The 17,218-nt window shown below is 36.4% G+C and overlaps 2 protein-coding genes across 8 annotated transcripts in view; one reads left to right on the forward strand and one right to left on the reverse strand.

The window, feature by feature from the left end:
- The window catches only part of LOC144207146 (uncharacterized), a 163,922-nt gene that overhangs the window by 27,319 nt on the left and 119,385 nt on the right, over nucleotides 1–17,218 (forward strand). For all 5 annotated transcript variants that reach the window (XR_013328584.1, XR_013328585.1, XM_077732415.1 and 2 more), the window contains 2 exons: nucleotides 1,437–1,574; nucleotides 13,188–13,316. Coding sequence is in view for 3 of the 5 variants with exons in the window: in XM_077732415.1 (XP_077588541.1) it covers nucleotides 1,437–1,532 (96 nt within the window). In the remaining 2 variants the exon portion in view is untranslated. The remainder of the gene's footprint in view (nucleotides 1–1,436; nucleotides 1,575–13,187; nucleotides 13,317–17,218) is intronic.
- gria3b (glutamate receptor, ionotropic, AMPA 3b) overlaps nucleotides 15,845–17,218 on the reverse strand; it is a 63,675-nt gene continuing 62,301 nt past the window's right edge. For all 3 annotated transcript variants that reach the window (XM_077732402.1, XM_077732398.1, XM_077732397.1), the window contains one exon: nucleotides 15,845–17,218. This exon is cut by the window's right edge and continues 99 nt beyond it. The gene's annotated coding sequence lies outside the window, so the exon portion shown is untranslated.

Genomic DNA, 17,218 nt, shown 5'->3' on the forward strand with positions numbered 1-17,218 from the left:
GTCATTTGGACAGAACCCTGAAACAACTTGCCGACACTGAGCAATTGTATCTTGTGAAGAAAATAGGGATTTGATGATTGGGAATGAAAGGCCATTCAATGTCCATCTCATGTGGCATATGTTCTCACCATGGAATTGATTACTTCAAGAACGCTAGAGTCTCTGATGTAAACGTATTGTTGTTCATGCTTTAAAGACAGACTGTAATTGTATCACCGCTGCCTGTTTCTCATCTTTATGTAGCACCCTTAAAAGTGATTCTTGTCATCTGCCACTGAAGGGCAGCATTGCCAAGCCATAAATCAATTAAATTGCATACCAGTCATGTTAACAGAACTTTGAATAACCACTTAATTAATGCAAGATTGATATGAAAACCGCATGTTGTTTTATGCATTGTACAGTATAGTGGCATGCTGGTCTTCTTTGAAGAAGTACTTGTGTATTATCCCCTCTTTTTTTTCTTTTTAATCCTGAAGAAGTGAAATCAAGGGCAGTGAAAAGTAACCCTCATTGGGGCTGTGAGTTAGTGAAGGCTCAGCCAAAGCCTGTTTGTTATGCTCTTCATCTGAGCCTTATGTGCAATTATGGGAAGCAGTACATTATCAACAGAAAGCACATGCATTCCCTGTTTTAATGTCAACATATTTAGGCCAATGTATGTCAAAAATTGCCACTTTTGGGATCAATAAACCTAAGATTTCCACATTTGGCCCAGAAATGGCATCCACAGAAACAATTATAGCAAAATAAAAAAAAAATGCCATTTTTTTTCTGGAGCAAATAGCAAGCTGGAGTAATTCCTTTTCCATCCGCAGGGCTTCTATGCACAGTTTATAAATGGTATGCCACTATCCTCTCTGAGCTTATAACAAGATTTAGAAGCTTTCCCTGCCAGATGAGGTTTGCAGAATAGATATGTTACATCCGACCATGAAGGGTTCTGAAATGGGCCAAGCTCACTAATGAAATATGATGCATGCCTTAGTCCCTGCTATGAAGGGCTATATATCACCGTCTTTTGTGAAAAGTGGCCTAGAACATCTAGAATTGATTTATAATTGGCATTATCAGAACAGATATAATTGAAATGATCCATGACATTTTCTTACTGTGATTGTAGAGGTGACTGATATTTTTTTTCTCCATAAATGCAATCCTATTAATTAATTATTGTTTGTATATGTTGTGTACACACTTTTCTTTGGGTGCTTTAAGTCCATTGGTGCCCCCAGGCCTAATACTACCCACTAAACCCCCAAAACCTAAATATGTATTTGAATGCATCATTAAACATTTTGATGTTTTGAAATCAAGTAAATAAAATTAAGTATTAGTAAGTATTTTCTCTCTGTTAACCCTGAAATATGAATGACATGCAAGTTTATATGAGCCTGGGTATATCATTTTGATGGTTATGCTCTCTTTGTTTTTAGGGTGCTTGCCATGATGCTTTTCTGGGATTCTATTGGGCTGTCACATTCTCACTGCCAGCTCCAATAAACAGTCACTACACATATAAGAGCTGCTAAGTTACAGCCAACTCAAGAGGAACACCTAAAGTGAACCCAGAGGTAATGTTTCTTTTAGTTCCTTTGTTACCATCATCTTTGTTTGGGTTCATTTAGCTCACTTTCACATGGGACAAGTTCTCTTTCTGTTTTAACTTTGGCATTCTTGAGCATTAGAAGTTTTTCTCTCACATCTGTTTGTTTGGCTCTGGCTCAGTGTCCACAATATTTTGTGTCTTTTTAACTGGATTCTACAAGATGAATGACTTGAACTTTAAGACTAAGAAATGGCTGCAGTGCGTAAAATCTAACAATCACATTTAAGCAGTTGGCACAATGAAATGTGAATGGTAGAATGAATCATTTTGGTTCAACAGAGAAAGGAAATAACGTCAAATATATTGTCAGCAAACGAGCAACATATTTAACAGGGTAATTCATTTTAAAACTTAGGCTGTTTCTCATACTATGCAGACCATGTTGTGTCAAACTACACAAATGTTCTATAAAAAAGGCAACGAAACGTCAGAATTTTTTTTCACTTTATGTTTAGTCGAGGTTTAAAAGAAATAGCATCTTTATTGCCTCATTGTAAAATTATACACACAGGTTGCTTATGATAAGCACTACTATGTTACAAATTACAGCTGGCATATCTTTGAAGATGTAACTTCCGGTTTGTCACGCTCTGCAGAAGTAATGTTGGACTCTGGAGCATAAGATTCAAACCAAGCAGGCATCTCATGATATTTATTGACCTCAAAAACACCCGCAGGCATGAATAAGAAGTAAGAAAAAGGCCGTATGATAAAAAGTCGACGGGGATCTTAAAAAAAAAAATGGAGTAACTGAAGTGATGGGAAGAGTGCTGCAAGAGAAGGGTATCAGTTCAAAACAAAGCAAGCCACTCAATACCTAGACAAGGTAGACTATACAAAACAAGAAGAGCTATAGGTAATTCAAAATCAGGATAAACAAGCATTCAACAGCAGCAGAATGTGATGCTGTTTTCACCCAAAAATATAGCTTTTTCCTAGCTGTGAATAATATGTAAAGTAATGCAAGTTTTTGCTAATTTCTTCTCATGAACGGGTGGATTATTCTGTGAATTGTTCATGAAAGGAATAATCCTACCAAACAAAATCCACTCTTATGTACACTTGCCAGCAAGAGTATCAAACAAAGACACTGAATAGAAAAAAATTCATAATTCTATGATTTTTAAATGTGGTTGGAAAAATCAAAAATCAAGTGTTTGAGTGTAATTGGCGGTAAATTATCATGGTTGGTTACTGATCGTGAGACATGAAGCCATTTTGCTTTAGGCCTGTAACGAAAAAGGGTCATATCGAGTGCGAGTTGGCGCAGCATTTAAACTCTATTAAAATGTAAATCTTTGCGACTGGGCACTGCCAAAAGTGAGAGTGGAAAAGAAAAACTCATCAGATATGCTCTTATTCAATTCCCCCCATAGCACCAACACATTTCATACTGAAGTGATTGCACAGTTCAAAGGCTCAACACCAGGCAAGCACATGTTATTCCGTCTTAAAATAACAATGCAGATGGCACCGTGTCATTCCGCCTCTTTGGTCCCAAGTAAAATGTGGCACTGTCATGCTTTTACCAGCATGGCTTCAAAAAAATAACTTGTTTAAGAGGATATATATTTTACAAATCTAATGTTTTAGTGCCCTTTGATTGGCTGGGCACAGATTCAGGGTGTCCCCTTACTCGGGATAGGCTCCATCAGCCCCCACAACCCTTGTGAGAATAAGCGCGTATGTCACTTTCTCTAAAAATAAAATATCTAAATGTCTTCTAGTTGTTTATAGTCAGTAATAATTATTAGAAAATGTGTTGGCTTGGCTCAACTATTCGCACTTATTCAGCCAGTAGACCTCTATCTTATTCCCTTTTACTATCTAACTAAAAAATACTGCATGAATATCTAATTATGACACTCAATCGTGATCAAATAAGTTGAGAGACCTTGAGAGAGTTTGTCGGCTTATCATTCATCACAGGTCTCGTCTGAACCTGTGGGAGTTAATTTAGTATTGTGTAGTTTTAACATTGACATATTAGTGAAACGATTATTCAATTCAATTGTACTGTACATTTAATGATAAAAATGTTTTATTTTGTTGGTTTAACCTTGAAAACCTGGTCAAACTTTCATCCGTCACTTTGTGCTGAGACCTTCCAGTTTACAATTTCAGCTTATTTCCCGTCCTCTGTCACTTTCCCTAGATCTCATTATCTCTCCAAATATCATAACTTATTCAAAAGCCCTTAAAAGGCTCCAGACTATACCCTGACGCAGCAATATCCGACAAGTGTGCCAGTTCATTAAAAATAGTCATCAAAGATGCACAACACAAACATACGCACACTCTCCAGCATACTCACACGAGCTAATTCAGCTTTCTGGGAAAAAGTCGCCCCTGTGGTGCTGATAAATTCCCTTTAGTCCTATGCTGTGTCTTATCAGAGTGCCAGATATGTTGTCTTTTTCAATGCCTTTTGCCAGAACAACATGATGGGAATATATAAACTAGGTTTTTCGGCAACAAGTGATTCTTTTTCTAAATAAAATATTTTGTGTTAAGAACCAACTAACTGCAAAGTTTGTCAACTGTAACATTGAAAATATTTAGCACCAGGTCACCATATTTTAGGCACACTTTGATGGAATTTGTTTTTTCTTTGTCATTTCACCACTTTTTAATCACTAAAAGTCTCTAATTTCTTTTGACAACATTGTGATGCTGTTGCTAATCAATCAGCATTAATCAGATGAGTAATAAAAAACTAAATTATGATTAAAGTGGTGCTAGAGCTAGTCTCAATGCCACAGTGTTGACGTGATGCTCCTATTGGTGCATTCAGGACTTTCTCACTAGTGATTTCCATATTTTACCTCACAGGTTAGTGGAGAGCCATATTCACCCATGGAAAAAGCCACATATGGCTCTCGAGCCGTAGGTTCCCTACCCCTGGGCTAGTACAATAGCTCCATGCTTTATTAGGGACCTGACTATCCTGTCCTGTCCTGATGTTATGTTAAATCTCTTAGGCAGATGCATTCCTGAGAGTGTCTCAAGGTATGCATGCACCTGTGTACTACTGGATGAAGTACCATCTTCAGATTTATTACTTGGCCTTAAACCATGAGCCTTCATTACTGTCTGCTCATTGTGTTTTGAAGGTTAAGGAAGCCTATTAAACCCATGGCAGTCTGTTGGGATTCCAGCATTGCATACCTCTAAATAGAATTTAAAATAGCCGGATGAGTTTTAGAATTTAAGGACTAAAGGAATTGACCTCTTGATATGAGGTTATTTGCGGCGCTACAATGAAGGAGAAAAAATAATCACTAAAGAAAAGAATGGAATGAGGAAATGCACTTGTAGAGAGAAAGAAGCCCTATTAAAAGAAATGACACTGTCATGGTTCAGTGAGTCCTTGCAGTGGGCCGCAGTGTGCTTAATGCTCTCTGGCTGTCAACACCACACAGCTAGTCGCAGTGCTTTGCTTCTCTCAGGGGGATTCTCTGTTGGTCTGTGCTCTTGATTAACTTGCTCTTATTAAAGCTCATAGCAGGAAGGGATTCACTCAACCAAAGCATATATCTAGAGTACAGCCTGCAGTTGAATAAATTTGGGGAGAAAATTGAAGTGATCCTCAACTTGCTGGATAGGATGAAAAAGACTGCAGGAGGGCCATCTCATTTTTTAGGCTTACCCACATTCGATATATGCAGTTTTAGCTGGGCCCTTAGCGCTGTGTTGATACTGAAAAAAACACTGGTGTCTTTGATAGTCTATGGAGCACCCTGGGGAGGAGTCAGGTGTCATGAAGAGTAAGTTTGAGAAAGATTTGAATTTTTTAGCTCGGGTTCTTCCCCAAAGACACACAGTCTGTGCAATAAGATTTCTGAGGAAATCATCAGCACCCATTCTTGTGGATGTGCACATTGTAAAAACAAAGACAAGGGTAGGTTATCTTCTCTTGGAGCATCTGCATACTGGTCCCCAACATTTTCAGCTCCTTCCCTCAAGTAGGCGCTATCGATCTATGGATGCTAAGTCAGGAAATATTCTAGCAGTTTTTGTGTCTGTCCATTAACATTTTTAAATAGCTTTTTAAGATTGCCATTATAGCACCTAGACTTGTTTTGCCATATTTAAACATCCCTATATGTCAGACCACCAATCATGTGCCGCCAGTATTCAGAAAACGTTTCTTAGATGTGGCGTAGCTTTGACAGGAAAGTCTTTGTCACACTGACAATTTATATAATTTCACCACTCTCCTATTATGAGTTGGAAAATTTCAGTTAATATTAAATCCTATTAAACATGATGGAAGTCAGCTCAGTGCAACCAAACAGCTGCCATTAGTCTCAGATTTTTCCTCATTCTAACCATTCTGTTCATTTGAACCAAAATCTTATTAAAGCCAATGATGTATTGACATATGTTTCAATGGCAAAATAGTTTCCCCAAGTTCTTCGCAAAAGTCACTGTGTCATCGGTGTCTTTCATCACCAGCTAAATTCCATGTAATATTTACTGCTGTCAGCAGTTTATTAGGGCTTTTACTACTCTACGAGCTGCGTGTTCCATATGGCGCTTCTGAAATGCCACATCTCTTGGGATAGTTTGCAGAAGCTGCAATAAAACTGTTTAAGTTCTTTCTTCACCATTTCATGTCCTTTGTACATTATTCAGATGCTAGGTCATTATAAGTAAATTACTTTAGGGCCTCCCTGATTTCATTTCAAATGAGCTATGGAAATGTTTTATTTATTACTAAACATAACACAGTTTTGCTGTAATTTGTAGATTTTAGTTTATTTTACAAGACTTAATGGTGAGGCATGGGGAAGAATTCATGTTTATTACAATCCTACATTTATTTTCCTTCTTGTTTAAGGAAAGAAAAAGTTACTAACTTATTGAGATGAAACTTTCCTATTTCCAGCTTTCTAGACTATGATGGAGATAGTCAAAAGTTCACTCTTACTGTGAAAATGATTTGAATGGAATGTTAGATAGGCTGACCCAGTTTTTATTATCAAAAAAGTGTTGAATGTGCAAAAAAAAAAAAAATCTGGGAATTAAAATAAGTAACCCCGGCATGACTTTGAGGCATATGTTGAGAATAAAATGCCAGGTTTATGCTCTTCTCAGCCTTGCAAAAGTGAACCTCATCTAGGCAAGACAAATGTATTTAATAAACTTAGCTTTCATTTTCTCACTAAGATCAGTTTGACAAACAACCATTCAACATTAAAGTGGAGAACAGACACTTTCTTTCATTGATAGAAGGATGACATTGTTTAATTTGTAACGTACAACCTTTAAAAACAGCCTACTAATTATTTCCGGTAATCACTGCCCCCTCATTTTACCGGGAGCGTACAATTTTTACTTGAGCTTGAAAGATCATTCGTTTTCTAGTGTTTGCTCTCTCCTTCATCTCTCTTATGTAACACTTTCCAAAATGGAGATGGTGTATTAAACAGGCTTAGTCATATTTTATGGTGGGAAGCCAATTATTGGAAACATGCTTCATCCATTACCTTTTGAATTCCTTCAAATTGCATCAGAAATGTTCCCATACTGGTGTCCAATTTAGGATCAAATGGAAATGTACGCTTCCTCACCACTGTAGGAGGGCGATAACATGAATTAATTTAGTTCATTTTGTTTGGTTATTGCTGTAAATGGTCCCAAAAAGATGCAATCATCAGGTTTTTGTCACAGTCTCTTTACCCCCCATTGAGAAACAGATTGATGCCACCTTCCTGAATATGCATTGATGATGATTGCATGACTTATGCATAAGAATTATGGCATCACATGATTTTTAGAAGTCAAAAATGAGTCCTATTTATCAGACTTTGCTTTATTTTTCTGTCTTTGTAGCTCCTATGGCATTCCTGTCGTGTTTTTAATCTGAAACTGTAACAGCACAGTACTTGTCTCAATATTTACCAGGTTGTTGTATAATGCTAGTGCAAAACATCCTGAGAGCTGCTGCCATGTTTCTGTCTGAATTGATTCAGTAATCATTTCATGGCATGTGACCATGGGACTTAAGCCTTACTGACATTATTTGTAATCGGGCTGGTATAATTGCCTGACTATCCAACAATACATTTTTGGAATTAAGAACATGGTTGTAGGAGAATTGCCGGACAAGTGGCTGCACTTGACCTTTTTGTGAGTTTGTCTCTTGTGGGTATTGACCCTTGAGTAAATACTGTCAAGCCTCCCCAGACAGTATGTGTGTTTCCATTTGGGACATTGGTGGGACATCGTTTTTCGTAGGGCTGATAGAAGATGCAGCTCCAGTAGTAGCTTTCCTAGTTTGACAATGTTCAATCTCCTATTGGCTTTTTCTGTACACTATATGATTCTTTTCAATCATATTAGAGCTGAAATTCAAATTGTTGCACCTGTCTGCATAAAGCTTGCAGTTGGAATTGGCTACAATGTTGGTAGGTAAGAAGATAGCACAAGCTGATTGCAAGGTACTATTGCTCTAAAATTGTATGGTACAACCAGCACACCACAAACAGAATCAACTTAATAATTGTATGGAGGCTAATGATCTGGAACCCTCGGGGTTACATATGTTCTTTAACATTAATAAGTATATAGCTTCATTGATATGTACTGTCCCTTTATGAAATAGATCAAATTCTTATTGGATTGTCCCAGTACATTCATGCCAACTGAAAGAGAGACATGATGCGTGAGACCATGGGATTTTCCTTAACATTACATCTCTTGAATTCCAGGAGTTTTCCATTACTGTTAAGAAGCAGCTATTGCAACACAAAAGGGATCAACTCAATTAAACCCACCTTTGATGTTTGTTTGCAAAGCAACACTCTCACCATAGACATGTAGTTTACCAGATGCCCAATTATCCTCTCCCACTCTCACTTTGCTCACCAACTTTATTCTCTCCCTGCTCTCTCTCTCTGCTCTCTCTCTCCTCTCCCTCTGTGGCACCAGACGGCTTCCATATCCTTTTGACTCCCCAGGCTGAGGCTTATTTAACAAGCACCTGGATGGCGGGGCTGAGGATGTGGCAGCTGTGGAACTGCAGAATGTGTTTTGCCCCTCTCAACCATGGGAGACTAAATCCCGGGGAGGGTAGTCTACAGATGGGCTTGGTTTGATGCACTTCACCTTGGAATCTGCTAGATGAGTCCCATACGGGATAACCTATAAGCATATTTGAATGCTAATTGCATACAGTCAGATTAATTACCTGACTGCATTTTTTTGTATACAGCTGCAGACTCTTTCGTCTTCGTCATCTTAGTCTTTTCATTCTAGAAGACGCTTTTGCATGATCTGGCAGCGATCAATGTGCAATGAAATTGACCAAAATAGGACACCATTGGCCTAGGAATTTGATATATTTGTCATTGCTGGCCAAGAAAGCCCTGGCCTTACATATTTTGCAGAAGAAAATGACATTATGGCAATCAAAATGAGTTTTAGGGGGAAGATAGCAAGTTTAACAAGTTTGCAAGCTCCAGTTCTACTCGAACTGTATTTTTCTATTGCTTGCCTCTGAGTGTTCCTTTGGTAATTTTGAGTAAAAACCATCATAGTGATACAATCTTTCCTACTCTCCTCTGTGGCAATAACCGACAGCGTTCAACCCTAGTTATAATCATCATTCTGCTATCACGGCCTGATTTGACATAAAGGTCCCATCTTTACATCGACCTCACCTTTGTCTCACCAGTAATAGCACTTTTTATAGCATCGGGAGTCTTTTCATTCTAGCACAACTACAATAAATCACACCACTCCCTCTCTTCATACTGTCATCAGCGTGCAATTCACCTAATTATTTAATAGGCTGCCTGATGATCCACTCCTTTAAAGTCATTGTGGTATGGAATGAAAAACAAGAATGCCGATAACTGTTATTTCTCTTGTTATTTATTTATTGCACCTCCACTCCAAAAGGTTAGTCTTTTCCTCATTTTCAGACAAGTGCAACTGATCTGCAGTATCTGAACGCTCTTTCATATTGCTTTGTCTCCACTGTGTCCATGACCCAGGAAATAAGGTTTTATCATTAGATCAGACTTGAGATGCTTTTGTTGTCAAATGAAAGTTACACTCTCCTTTCATAATTGTCTTCCTCTACTTCAAATGGAAAAGGAAAATTGATCTCCCACAAGTGTAGCAATTGTAATTTGGATGTAAAATGGAGCAGCAGTACAAGACTGGACCTGCTTGCATGACAAGGCATCTTAAATGACAATCAATGTAAATAGACAGAGGAAAAGAGCAAGTCACTGGGTACTCAGCTGCTGTGGATTGACTTTCGATCAGCTGAGATGGCGTTATAATGGCCTTTCTGAACCCATGATATATTTTTAGATGCTCCCAACTTGCACATGTTTTAAATTTGTATAGTGTATCCCCCGCTGCTGCACAAAAATGTATTACCCCAAGTGGATCTCTTCATTTCTCTCTGTCTGTAGATGACCCAGTAAGACTCTGCAAAATGAGCACAAGTTTGCCTGCTGTGACTTATTTTAAGAAATGTTGTTTTCAGCTTTTGACAGTAGTCAACATAGTCTGGGGTGTCAATATATAGTATATATATTTGAAACTATTAAAAGTTTTTTTTCTTTAAGACAGCTGGCCATGAAAAGAGAATATGGAGTAATGACAGTGATGACTTTCTCCCCCTCAATTATATTAATTTATTGATTTAAAATGGGGCTCAATGGAGCAAGATATTTAGAATGGACACTTAAATTAGTTTAAAGTTGTTTACCTTTGTTTGATTTGTAAGCACCCTTACAAAAACTTGCAAATGATTTTTTCCTGTTGAAATACATTGAAAATGTCCAAATATAACTTAAGTGCTCTATGTTGCGTCACAAATAAGTAAAAAAATACAAAAAGTCCTTTGGGTCAACAGTGAATCACCACTGTACCGTGACAATATCTTGAATATTTATATAGCTACTGTATTTCATACTACGTTCATAAAATCAGCTAATCCAAAATAATGTCTGTGTTGAGTTTTTGTGGGCACTGTACCAGCACAGATGAATCTCCCATTAAGTTTTTCATGATTCATTGCAAAAGTTGCACAATGTGGAAAGTTCAGGAGATTTTTGTCTTTTTTTGCGGGGGAGAAAGGTTGCGCTCTGTGGACATATTGCTCTAGTTTGAGGAGGTTCTGTTCTATATAACTTCCTGTACTGTAATTAGTGAGAGTGATTACTGAGCTGACTCACATTACAAAGCAATCTGTTTTACTCAAAATATTTAATGCTTTGGTAGATTACATCAACATTCTTAATAATTGATGAATATTCATGATATGACATCATATTAAATGCACGTCGCATGTGATAGGAAAGTCATCATAAAAAGTAGGGAAAAAGAATATTTTGTAGTTCAATATATACTCATTTCCACCACCTTGTTGTGGTATTTTATATGTGCAGGGAAAATAGCAGTAACCAAGAATTGCAATATAACACTCAACTAGATACACTGATGAATATGTTAAATAGAATAAAATGGAGTGATGTGAGTGGGTCAACAATCTTCATGTTGTGAAGAACCATTTATGTTCTCAACCTTTATTAATAAAGGTTGAGATGAGTGGATTGCTTATACTTCTTTTGAATATTTGAAACATCTATTGTGGAATACTTGAAATGTGCCCACACTTATGCAGACGTTCTCTCCAGCGGTCCCTGGATATACTAAGTTTGGGACTAGATTTAGAGTCTTTAATGAAGCTAAATTACTTTTCCTATGTGGAAGGAAGATGTATTATTGGTGAAAACATTTTTGCATGTAGAAAACATGCTTAATTGATTCAGGGATTTTAAAAGATTTTGAATTCAAACCCTTTAAATTGTGAGTCAAGCAAGATTGCCATTAAATAATGATATTTCTTTTTTAAATCCTGTATTGTAATGAACAAAGTTTTTGGGAAATATTATTCCTGTGAATATGCTTTTCTGCAAAAGTTGAAAAAGGAGGACTCCATACAATTATTAATTTGAGCAAATATCAGGTTACAACATACAGCATGTTTGTACAATAGTAGACTATGGAATGTTTTAGGTGGAATGCATAGCATAGTTTTATGCTCTTGTTTTGTGTTTTGGTGTAGTAATTGCTGTACCTATAATAGTGACATGATAACGGTGGTATTAAGGTGTGGATTAAGTCTGTTAAATCCCCACTAAAGGCCTTGGGTACTAAATCCACTTCCCGCCAATGTTTTGCAGTAATATAGAGTCGGCAAAATGTGAAGCGAGCAAGGGCTTTTAAAGCTGAATGATGTCCTCTAAATCACAGTCCGAGGTCTCTGAGCACACATTAAGCCTCCAGGTTTTTTCTACTAATGCCGACTAAGAGACCGTGCCTTCTCTGTTGTGGTGTTCGCATACGTATGTTTCTATAGGGTGGGGATGAAATGTTGCAGCAGTGGGCCATTAAAACTGGTGTGCTAAATAATCTTCATTTTGTACCCTAAGCCAAGCAAGAGGGGATGTTTCAATCAACTTCTTAGTAAATTGTTTCCTCTTTTATTTCCTCAGGGGGCTTCTTTTCTCATTTTCTTCTTATCTGAGTTGGGCCGTCCTTTTCCCTCCCCTTTTCATCTATGCTCATGTTCTACCTCAGTCAATCGTCAAGAAGATGAATTGGCGGGATAAGGTTAAAGGGCCACGTTGGGGCTAAATGAATATGATTAATTCAATTGGAACACTGCTTGGGAGGGCCAAAGTCTTTGTCCTGCTGTGATTAAGTCATCCTATCTGTTGTAAATTGTAATAAGCTTTTGTGATTTAGAGAAATATGCGCCAGGGTTTTAGTCTGATGGGTCTGGAAATTCTGACACTTACCTAATCCCAACCAAATAAAATTAGGATGTTAATAATCCCTCACTCACTGTTGTCAAATTGTAAGTACTGACCACCAAAAAGGGAAGTTTAAAGGTCATTTTTTTCCTCGCTATTAATTGCAAGTGGTGTTATTTTAATTTTTGGGAGGTTTGAAGATCCGAAAGTGATCTTTTTCTAATATAAAAATGATTTTATTCAATTTTAATGGTATGTTCTAGTCGTTACAAATACACTGTTTCACTATGTCCTAACAACTGCTATACATTACATTACCATACTAAAATAACGAAGTCATTTTTTATCCAGCTGGTTTTCACTAACTCAAAGTGTCAAATAATTTTTGCCTTTTCAGATTTTATTTTATTTTTTATGATGTGTGCTTTTCTTTGTTCTGTTGCCAAATAAGCACGGTTCTGGTAAATGTGAACTTAAGCAGATGTCATGTTCTTTACATAACATAAAATCACAAAGGAATTTATTTAATCAGCGCTTGAGCTCAACCCACAACAGCTTTTGACAATCCATCGCAATTACTGTACAGAAGATCTCATACATACCATAAGTATGGAGTGACACAATACACTTATCTCAGCACATTGTTTAGGTTCTTGGTTGTGTTGCAATCATTCTCTAGAGATTTATTTAGGATAAATGTATTTTGCCTGGACATGTATCATATACGTTGATATAAAATAATGTTGCTATTATCCGTTTTCTTTTAATAATCATCATTTTTTCTTTCTTTTCAGAATGAAGACTACTAAAGCAGACAGCCCCAATGTCTTATGAACTGAACCACAGTGCAGCTCATTAAAATGGAAACAAGCTTTTTAAAACAAGGAAGCAGTGATCAATCTTCCGACGGTTGGACAAAGAAGGTATGTGAGTTTAATTTCCATCACATTTCAGCATAGGAAATGTCATGTTTGTGTACTATATATAGATATGTATATGTATGTGTGTGTAGGGTTATACATAGGTATCATATTTTTTATCATGACAAATTAGGAGTTTTTGCCAATTGTAACTACAATTGTCAAACTCTTGAGTACACTATTTTGATCATATGATCTCTTAGTACAACACATTTATTTCCACTATATCTTGAGAAAAATGCTCACCAATGAAGGCCGTCATAATGCGGTCAGAACAATTTATTTTGATTTGATCAATTATTTAGAAGAAGTGACAAGTTATACCTTTCTTTTGATTCTCACATCCACAAATATATATATAGTATATATGTATGTATATTCACAAATCATTTTTATATTCATAGTTTTTTATTGATAGTTTTGTGTGGTAGTGTAAAGTCAGTTTTAGAATGTAGTTTTAGAATGACTGGATCGAGGTTGGGAAATACTGATCTAAGTGTAAGGAGATCATGTTAACATATTGCTGGATAAATATATATATTCACATTTATATTCCCTGATGTGGTCACCAGAAAGTGTTTTATAGCAGGTGAATGCATAAGAAAATAATGAGTTCTTAAAATTAAGGCATGTTAGTCCACTTTGATATGACTATATGGTGTTTGTGGTCAGCCTAATGCAGTCCCGAGTATTTTTCAGACATGACGACACAGCTGAGTAAACATAATGTGGTGATATTTGCATGAAAAGATATGTTGTTTTAAATGAAAGTGTCTTGTTCAGCACCGAGTAGCGAGTGTTTTTGATATCATAGTTGAAGTATGATATTTGAATGAATCATTCATTCATATTGAATCTTTGGAAGTTTCACTATCCAAACACACACCCAGCCAACAGTATTCCTTAAATCAAATTCCCTATTCATTCTTTGTTTGTTGCCAAATTATTTGTACCTAGGTCTTTTGAAATGTAGTTAATATGAATGGTAGTTAAAAGAAAAAATGGGCATGTCTGAATTTATACGATATTTACTCTCTAAGGGAGTTATGCACTATGATGTTTTGTATCCAACAATGCGGGTTTAATATCAGTTACGGTCCTTCATGCGAATTTCTGAAAACCACAAAATCAGGAATGGGAGGAATTAATACAAGAAAAATATTTTACACCAGAATTTTCTTTGTAAGGATCTGGAGGGGAAAAAAAACCTCTTTTGATCAGAGGTTCTATTACTCATAGTACCTCTGGAATCTCTCAGTGCTTCAGACTCTGCATTAATGATCCATTTCCATGAAACCATAGATGACAGTGGCTAGACTGTAAATTATACTGGAATAATAATATTTCATACTCCAAATTTGGGGGAAATTTGCGGATGGGATTGCTCCTTATAAACAGTTATGATATGAACGAGTTCTTGAGCTACCCTGAATCTGAATGGAACATATTGATGTCTCCTCACGCTCTTGCCCTTTATCGTGCACGGAAAATGATCTTCCTATAATCTGCATGGGATTTGAGTCATACCTGTATTACACAGTGTCTGAAGAATGTCTGTGTAGAGTGCTCAAAAGCGGCTTTGTGCTAATATTTGTTTTTAGATCTCATTCTGCCATCCTTTTCCATGTCAGAGGGTTTATAGTTGATCTCAATATGTCCTTTTTCTACAAGTTTACTATCTGCAAATACATTAGAAGTTACTTCAAATATTCTAAACCGGAATTCCTAAAGGTACCAACATGCTGAAGTCTTAAGACATTTAAAGCTATAGTTAAAAGACTGAAAAACAAAACAAAAAAAACATTGCCCTTGGCTTCTTCTCACTATTCAACTGACGACTTTTGGCTCTTATTGCCCCAAGGGGAAAAAAAATAAACAAAAAAAATGACAAAAAAAATCAACAACAAAAGACTCTCTAAATAAGGACGACTTTTCCGACTCCCAATTGCCAGATTTTGTTGTTTAAACGGGTACCGTGTTGTGCAGTGAATTAATCAATTAGAAAACACAGAGCCCAACAAACTGAAAGGGAAAAAATGCGCAGTGAACTTGTTTAACTGAGGTTTGCAAATATATATTCAGGATTATTGTTTAAACTCATATCGTCACACTAAATACCGGTCCTTGATTCATGGATAAAATAGACTGAGTCGTACCAGCCTTATTACCCATTGCATCCAGTTATTTCGTTATTTAATCAAGAATAAGAGTCCAAATGGATAGCAGTTACCTTTAAAGTTTGTAAACCCATGTGGGAACTTAACCTCCCATGACCTGATGTCCACATGTGTACATTTTTTGTTATTCAAGACTACAAAGTTAATTTTGGCACTAAAACGGCCTCATTTTTCTCAGAAACTACATCATATAAAATGATAATTCTTTGTTTTTTACACTCATCAAGTCCCAATTAGCTTAAGTATCAAAGATAAAATGGATAATTTGCAAGAGTTTGGGTGTTAGCAGGTTAAACTTCTCCACTTTGATGTCAACAAAACTTAATCACATGGACACACACACACACACACCAAAACATTTCTGTACATTTTATTTACAAAATGTATTAAAATTCTCTGTATAGCGCCTCTCTAATGAGGTTCAGTAAATTATTCATGCATCTCTTGTATCCACTACAACGCCTGGTGATCTCCCAAAGGGTGAGCCGAACAAAAAAAAAAAAGAAAAACAGGTGCAACTCATTTACAAAAATAAAAGAAAGAAAAAGAACCAGTTCTTGAGATCTAATCTACAGTCATTTTGTGACTTGTACGGCTCATCAAGCATCACATGCATTTTTTTTGTTTAAAAAAATGAGGAAAATCTTCCATTTATTATAAACAGTCCGTATTTATCTAAATGTACACATTTCAACATTTTGTCTTCACATTATCGTGTTTTTTTTTTTGTTAATATATAAAACTATTTTCCCACAGCTTCAGGTAATTTAGGTATCTTTCTACAAACCCTATGAACTCACAGCCTTTTTTTTTTTGGAAAGTAATTAGTACAGCAATATGGACATGTGCTAAGCTTGCAGACCCGCTCTAATATAACATTTTATTCATTTTTAACTGGTTTTTATTATTGTACAATGCGACGTCACAAAACAATGTAATTCTTTTGACATGAAACCGAAATGAGAAGCACAGTGTATTTTAAAATGTGAAGAAAATGGTAAGCTAGTCCACATAGTACAGTTTGAAAGCCATTACTGGTATGATTTTGTAAAATTAAGCAAGTTCATCTACAATTGAATTCGCATTGTTTTGGTTCTACTTCCATCTTAGATAATGTAGACTTAAGGGAGATGTGCAAACTTACGAATATATTATTACACACTCGTTCAAATGCTCACACGCACTTTTGGCAGTATTGGAAGTGGTGTGTGTTGCACAAAAAAGTACATACAACAAACACATTGTGAATTGCTTTGAATGGCATTTCATGAAAATGAATCTGAATCAATCAAGAGATGGAGTGGCAGGGCTAGTATAAAAGCTAATTTTGTAGTAATCAGTGTCTGGCGGTGCACTGACAAGATAGAAAGCACACATTTGAATACATATAACTAGTGAAAACCTGGCAGCAGGAGAATGCGGCATAATCTGCTTTTACAAGAAACCAATCAAACCCTCATCTTTGGGCACTTCCTAATGTGCTTAGGGTTGCAAAAATGATGGCTTTATTTCTCTCACATTACATGTATTCAATATGTACTGTTATATACTGTATATTTGATTCCCACCGATACTCAAATCTTCTCGTTTGTGTAAGTTTCAAGCAAAAAGCAATATCATTGAGAATGTGTTGCATTGATTGGACTTTCCATAAGGCACTGAGAGGAGGGAAATCTTCTCTTCCCAAGACCAGTCCAGTCGTGTCGTCATTGCAGATTATTACACCAG

Source organism: Stigmatopora nigra, chromosome 14 (genome assembly GCF_051989575.1).
Source record: "Stigmatopora nigra isolate UIUO_SnigA chromosome 14, RoL_Snig_1.1, whole genome shotgun sequence".
Classification (NCBI taxonomy): domain Eukaryota; kingdom Metazoa; phylum Chordata; class Actinopteri; order Syngnathiformes; family Syngnathidae; genus Stigmatopora; species Stigmatopora nigra.